The sequence below is a fragment of the Camelina sativa genome, chromosome 13, assembly GCF_000633955.1.
Source record: "Camelina sativa cultivar DH55 chromosome 13, Cs, whole genome shotgun sequence".
NCBI classification, from domain to species: Eukaryota; Viridiplantae; Streptophyta; class Magnoliopsida; order Brassicales; family Brassicaceae; genus Camelina; species Camelina sativa.
In genome coordinates, this window is record NC_025697.1 from 17,478,221 (window position 1) to 17,485,791 (window position 7,571).

The window sequence follows — 7,571 nt, forward strand, 5'->3', positions numbered from 1 at the left end:
TTATCCTATGATACCTGGTGTTTGATACGGCAACCAAATGCGCCCTGTGACTGGTCTGCAGGCGTTTGGTTTACCCACTCAACACCTAAATTTTCCTTTATCGCTTGGCTTGCTTTCCATAATAGACTCTCTACTGGTGATAAATTGGTTAAGTGGAACACTGCTGCAAATGGAGCTTGTGTTCTCTGTCAGGGTTATGGGGAAACGAGAGAACATCTATTTTTCTCCTGCTCCTACTCTTCAAGCGTGTGGTCAGCTTTGGTTCAGAGATTGTTGGGGGTTCGGTTCACCACTTCCTGGGCAACTTTGGGTCCTATGCTTGTTGACTCTTCTACTCCAAGGCTTCAACTCTTTGTCCTGCGCTATGTCTTTCAGTCTACTACACATAGCATTTGGCGGGAACGTAATGCTCGAAGGCACGGCGAAGCTCCTACTCCGTCATCCTCCCTCTGCCGCTTCATCGACAAGAATATCCGCAATCGTTTACTCACACTGACAACCACCTCTGGCTATGAGGATGGTCTTCAACTTTGGTTTCAAACTCATCCTCTTTCTACTACTTTACGCTCTTAATACTTTTCGATTTTAAAACGTTGTTGTGAATTGTAAAAACTTCTTCGGACTGCTGTTTTTTTGGTGAATATAATTTAACATTCATACAAAAAAATATATATTAAGGGACAATTGCATTTTTTATACCTTTATTTGGCCTTGAATGCAATAATAGACCCATATTCGATATTTGATAAACATAACCACTAAGGGTATTGAAATTACAGTTGACTCCCTTACGACCAAACAAAAAACAGAAGCCGAAATGACAGATGTAACCCGGAGAAAGTCTGCAATAGATTTCTTTAAGGTCGATTGCAAATTAACGTCAACTAGAAGACATAGCAATATGTCTACTCCTTAATTATAGTTTAAATTTTAATTTAAAAAATCATAAAAAATAATTTGATAAATCTATTGACCAAATAATAACCACATAGACTTCCTGCATTGAAATAAAATAAATTTACATATAAACGAGTCAAATTAAGGGAGGAAAGGCTGATTAGGTTAAAATTATTTGATTTAGGGTTTGATTAAGTAGACTATTGGTGGTTGACTTTGTTATGCCATCAACTATTAATAATAGTCTTGGGCGTTCAGTCAGAACCGAGAGAACCGAACTGATTAAACCGAGATGTTCGGTTTTCGGCAGCATCTGTGAGAGGATCAACAAACCGATCGGCGAAATTAATTTGGTAATTCGGTTACCGGTTCGGTTCGGTTCGGTGGGGCATAATCTTCAAACGAAATTTAGGAGACTGAAATTTCAGTCTAGGGACTCGAAACTCGATAAAGTTTTAATTTCAAAATTGACCACATAGTAGACTTTACATGATATTATGACGGTTAGACTAACAACTGAAGTCTAATTTCGCAAAAAAAAAATCAAGGAAAATCACAAAATCTACCGGAAAATAACCTTATCGGTGGTTGTTTCGCAATGTCAAGCACCGAGGACGTCGTCTTTAGTCACCACGGAAGAAACGCAACACCAATTTAATCACTATCCAAGAACCATGACATATAACAAGATGAATGCACTTGTAAATTTTATTGGATTAAAATGGAGAGGAGATGGAAGAAAATGAAGTTCTCATAGCATTGGGTGTTATTTAAGCTTACAAATTCAGGTTGTTGAAGCTTTAAGAGCTTTAAATTTGGTTGTTCATGATTATTGGAAAATTGATGGCGGTGGCACAACCGTAAATAAAAAAAGATGAGGATATGGATGTAATAAACATTTTTGCAAGAAATCCAAATAAATCAGAAATAATGGCATTTTTGTGAATACAATGAACACATAAGAATTTAATTGGGTGAAAGTGACAAATGGTTGAGAGAGAAAAATAGGTGGTTAGTTTTGCAATTGACTTAAGTTAGGGCTCTAATTTTGCAAGCACCCCATATATTAAAGTGAGATAATAAAATATGACAAGGGAGTAGATGTAAGAGATGAAGAATGTATACCAAAAAAATAAAAATAAAAAGAATTTACTGTAAGAAATGTTAAAAAAAATAGATAAGTTATATATCGCTTAATAAAATAAATTTGACATCTATATAGATTTATATTTTTTATATTGAACAATTCTAATTATATTCAATGGTTTGCATTCATAAAAAAAACTAACGAGCGGGTTATAATTTTAATGCGTTCTATAAAAAATATGTTGATTATTAATTATGAAAAGAAACTGAGTACGGGAAGGTGGAATTTATGTTTCATCTCAAAAAGGAGAATTATCCCACATGAAGAGAAAAAGAAAGAGAAACTAATGTTGAGGCTATAAAAAGGAAGCGAGTAGGACAATAAAAGTCATACATTTCTCCGCCTTTTGGGTAATATTGGAAAAACGCCAAAATCAATATCAACTATTTGTTAAATAATTTTTTATACCGAGATTTTAATATCATGCAAATAGCAACCTGAATTGTGTTAAAATCTAAATTTTCATTTTCTATCGAAATTATATGAAATGTTGTCAATTCCAATATCTGTTCGAACGATGGTAAGATGGAGTTTAACAGTGCTGAGTCAGACGACTCGTGGTGTCCACATAGCACGAAATTGACTAAAATGATATTTGTTAAATGATTTTTTATACCGAGATTTTAATATCATGCAAATAGCAACCTGAATTGTATTAAAATCTAAATTTTCATTTTCTATCGAAATTATATGAAATGTTGTCAATTCCAATATCTGTTCGAACGATGGTAAGATGGAGTTTAACAGTGCTGAGTCAGACGACTCGTGGTGTCCACATAGCACGAAATTGACTAAAATGATATTTGTTAAATGATTTTTTATACCGAGATTTTAATATCATGCAAATAGCAACCTGAATTGTATTAAAATCTAAATTTTCATTTTCTATCGAAATTATATGAAATGTTGTCAATTCCAATATCTGTTCGAACGATGGTAAGATGGAGTTTAACAGTGCTGAGTCAGACGACTCGTGGTGTCCACATAGCACTGAAATTGACTAAAATGATGTCATTTTAGTCATTTTTGGTGTGTTTTGGCTGCTAAGAAATGGCTAAAACGACGTCGTTTTAATTAGTCGGTGTGCCATGTGGACGCCAAAAGTCGGCTAACTCATCACCGTTAAACTCCGAACTAATACCATTCAAACATGTTGAAATTGACAACATTTCATATAGTTCAAGATAGCAAATTTTAATTTTAACACTGTTCAGATTGTTATTTGCAGAGTATTCAAGTTTAGATATAAAAAAATGTTTTGACAAATAGTTGAAGTTAATTTTTGTCATTTTTCCATCAAGTGTAGTATGTGTTCTTATCATTTTAATATCTCACATTCACTTCTCGAGAAGAGCTTCGATTTCCATAGTCGTCCGTTAATGTTACTTGGATCGCATGTTACCACTAGTCATTCATATGGAGATGTAGTATACTATACGTTAATAAGATAAGATCACGTTAACACTTTTAAACACCGTTCCAACTTCCAACTTTAAACATGGACGTTTCTTTGAAACCACATTTTACAAATAGAATATATAAACAGCAAGTCATTTACAAAGAAAAATGGATCAGACTCTAGCATAGAGCTAATCATGTACAAAAGCTTCATGGCTATCAATTTCTGCATTGGTAAGCGTGAGCGTACGCTGAAGCTTCCGAGGAGAGAAAACTTCAACCTCTACCACAAATGTAGCTGTGACCGGCCGGTGATCGGAGAGTTTAATTTCACTTCTTCTGTAACTCATAAGCTTCATTCCTTTCCCATACCATATAATGCGGTCACACCTGAACCAAAATTCAGTTTTAAGTACATATGATTTTTTATAATAATAATGCATTATCACACATTATGTGTGAGTGTGTGAGAGCGGTACATACCAGGCTGGTGTCCGTTTCCCTGACTTAGGATCATTTCCTCCGTAATTTTCTGAATCAAATTCGTATTTGTAAGTAGGTGGAAAATCTAGTGTTCCTTCTGACCATCCCTCGAATACACGGCCTTGTCTCATTTCTCTTTTACGCTAACCAAAGATTAATAAGATATGAGTTTAAATAAAGTCATGTTTAGTAGTATGGAACTAGTAACCGTACCTGGTCCTTCTCAGCTAACTTCTTCCAATCCTTCCTTGCAATAAGTTCATGTGTCTTCTCATACGATAAGTTTATCCGATAGTTCAGATCTCCCAGCCATATTATTCTTCTGTAGAAGAACATACATTCATCTTGTTTAAAAGTTCATATCAAGAAGATAGTGGCAACTATGAGGAATAAAAAAGCATACTCGTGATCACGGATACTTCTTGGAAGTCTCGTCGCGCTAAGAGAATGAGGATGAAACTGCGTTCTTCGGTGAATGTCACTTACATCAGCGTTTCTTTTTCTGTGATCTCCATCTTTTTCCCCTGATGCTAAATGTGTGCATACAAAACAAAAAGGTGTCTGATAGACTGACATGCTCACAGACACAGATCCCTGTAAAAGTCCAAAATGTGAATTGTTACAATCCTCTCAAGGTGTACTCATAAATCACGCTTAACAAAGAGAACTATTGAAGACCTTGTTACCAATGTAGCCCATAACACCAACACCAACAGTAGAAACACTAAGGTTTCGTATGTGTTTACGTAAGCTCCTCCGTACCCATATGGTAAGAAAAACTCCAACCATCTGTTTACTTACAATCCGTACATACAATGGTTTTCTCACATTCATGAGAGGCTTGAGATCTAAATCCGAAAGTAGAGGCGTCTTGTTCTCTCCATTCTTGTTGGCAGTTGCTTTGAAAGAGCTATAATTTTTGAAAGGCTTTAAGGAACAACGTCTTTCCCGAACATGTTGATTTAACAATCTCAATGGAGGTTCTGGCCAACTCAAACCAACTCTTTCAGAGTAACTAAACCACCGGCTTAAACTTTTTGCACGTGTGGAACCATTCTCAAGCTGCATCGAAAACAACCTGTCCAACGTCTTTGGCGATGAGAATTGCCTTTGCAGATACTCTTGTCTTGGCAAGCAAGATCTCTTATCGTAATTAGTGTCCACAATACCATCATCGAAGCTAAAGTTCTCATTAACCGAATGAATCACATTGCAAGTATCAAAAATCATATCTTCTACTACATCAGTGACTTCTTCAAATGGTTTAAACTTCGACGGAGAAGGAGGATCACTGTAACTTACTATCTTAACCTTTCTAGGTCGAATCCTATTTAAAGCATCACGTATAGTGTCTTCCCATTCAGAAGCTGGCCGGTCATCTTCAATACCAAAAATGTTTCCAGCGTTTAGTGGAACAATCTCCTGAAGACTGGAAAAAAACGAAAAACAAATCAAGAAACCTCGAACATGTTAGAAGTAAGACAGATTCATGTGGAAACCGTACCCGAGGACATAAATGTCTGCAGGTTCAATAGTGTCAACCCAACCATCAATATCTAAGTCAGCAGGTGGAACTCTTCCTCCAACATTCCAAGTTCCAACACAGATTCTAGCTACACCAAAACCACACTATGGGTGAAGTAAAGCCACCACATACATAAAGAGGCTATTGCACAAAAACTAAAGACTTCAAACCAAATCTCAAAAATCAAAAGACCTGATAGCTTTAGTGTCCATATACTGCCCCCTAAACGTTTCTGAATTCCTTCTTCTCAGCCTTGGTTCAGAATCTAAAACATTCCACAAAAACAAAGACTTATCTAAGAACAGAATCAAATCCGCTGTCTTTGGAGCATCGATTTTTATAGGTATAGAACAAAATTACCATTATTATCAACATGATCTTCAGTTCCTGTAACTCAAAAACAAGATTTTTCGAATTAGCAACCAAAATGGGTTTATACAGAACTGAGTAAAATTTTGTAATTTCCTAAAAACTAAACCTTCAATGTCAGAATGAGCAACACTATCATCATCATCTTCATCATCATCAGTATCATCAGTATCAGGGGAATGATCTGATTCAGTAGCTGAGATATTAAACCATTTTCGTAGGAGAAAACGAGCCCAGTAGAGCTGTAAGCAAGACGAAGAAGCAGAACAACATACTGTTGTAGCCCAACCCTTCTGCAAATTCCAACTCCATTACACACACACACAAATTCAAGAAACCCCTAAAATATGAAAATCAGAGCATAGTGAAGACAAAAAAAACAGAGATCTGAGCGGTACCTCTGTTGGCTGCAATTGGGATCGTCCAGGCGCCATAGAACTCTTCTTAAGGACCAAATCTAATCAAAAGCAAAGAAGTGAGGAGAGAGGAGACGGTTGAAAGATATTAGCGAACCATTGTTTGTTGTTGGTTTTGACTTTGTGGTTTTGTTGAAAATGTAAATTCAGACAAAACACACAAAAGTTATGATTAATCAGGGAATTGGCCGGCGTTTAGGATGGTGATCACTGATTGGTTGACCTGAACCATTTCTTCTATAGAATTTAAAATTGTTTTTTTATTTGGAATTCTTTTGTTTGTCAATTTCTACTAAACGGAACCTAAAACAGGGGAGGAGGAACTAGGATCTAGGAAACATCTAAAAGCCGCTAGAGAACAAAAATAAACAGGACATCGAAGAAGAATGGGACAGCTCTAAAGTGTAAGTGTATCAGGAATGTACCAATTATTGTATCAAGAAAAATATGGCTCAATTTAGCAAAAGACAAAAGTGTTAAAAAAAATTTCTCCAACTAAGTTTATTCACATTAATTAATTTGATATTTAGAGAATTTCTTAAAAAGCTAACAATGTAAAAAATGTGCGTATTTTATGTATTTGTGTATTTTATACTGTATGTACTCTTATTCTTATTTGCAATGTTTGTCAAAAAAAAAAAAACTCTTCTTTGCAAATGTTATTTCCAGTTTGAATATTGGTTTTTAAAACTAATATGTACAATTATTTGTAATAAAAATCATTTATGAATTTTATGTCAAATTTTTTTTGTTAACAATATAATGAATGATTTAAAGACAATAACAGATTCAGTAGAGTTAAACTGATAAGGGATAACAATATAGACATTGGTCATATATGGTAGTGACATCAATATCGTGAGACACGAGATGGAACACCAATGTAGAAGAATCTCTTATGTGACATAAGTTATGTCAAATGAGATCAGTTAAAAAAAATCATCACTTTACTTTATTTGCTTTTTGTTTGAGAAATAATTTTTCTTAAACACGCCCATACAAATGACATCGTTGACAAAATTAATCAAAGTCTGTATGTCAGATCAAATAAATATTTTTGTTTATTTCATTTGTTTTAACATTTTAGTTAAAGTCAAAGTCTATATGGTAGATTAAATAATTAATTTTATTTTTAAATAGGGTTTTACCTCAAAATTTAAAAGATAACATCATCTAAACTTAAACTACAAAAGGGATTAAAAATGCATAAAATAGATGTCAAAAAAATAAAATGCATCATCCCAAGATCAACAAAACCCCTATCACAAGTGATCACCATTTGTTATGAGCTTGTGATAATGTATTGGGTTAATTGCACCTACACCAACTTTGGATA

The 7,571-nt window shown here is 34.7% G+C and overlaps 1 protein-coding gene across 2 annotated transcripts; it reads right to left on the reverse strand.

The window, feature by feature from the left end:
* Positions 3,480-6,608, reverse strand: LOC104736970 (type I inositol polyphosphate 5-phosphatase 1-like). 2 transcript variants are annotated; one of them, XR_759668.2, is made up of 10 exons: positions 6,218-6,608; positions 5,929-6,112; positions 5,811-5,837; positions 5,643-5,715; positions 5,430-5,534; positions 4,604-5,354; positions 4,329-4,519; positions 4,139-4,247; positions 3,926-4,060; positions 3,480-3,832 (listed from the first exon to the last, which is right to left on the reverse strand). XR_759668.2 is itself a non-coding variant. In XM_010457068.2 (10 exons), exons 1-10 carry the CDS (start codon positions 6,251-6,253, stop codon positions 3,634-3,636), a joined length of 1,818 nt encoding a protein of 605 aa, XP_010455370.1. In that variant the 5' UTR covers positions 6,254-6,607; the 3' UTR covers positions 3,480-3,633. The 2 variants fall into 2 exon arrangements, 1 of the variants encoding a protein (XP_010455370.1); XM_010457068.2 differs by having other exon boundaries at positions 3,926-4,068; positions 6,218-6,607.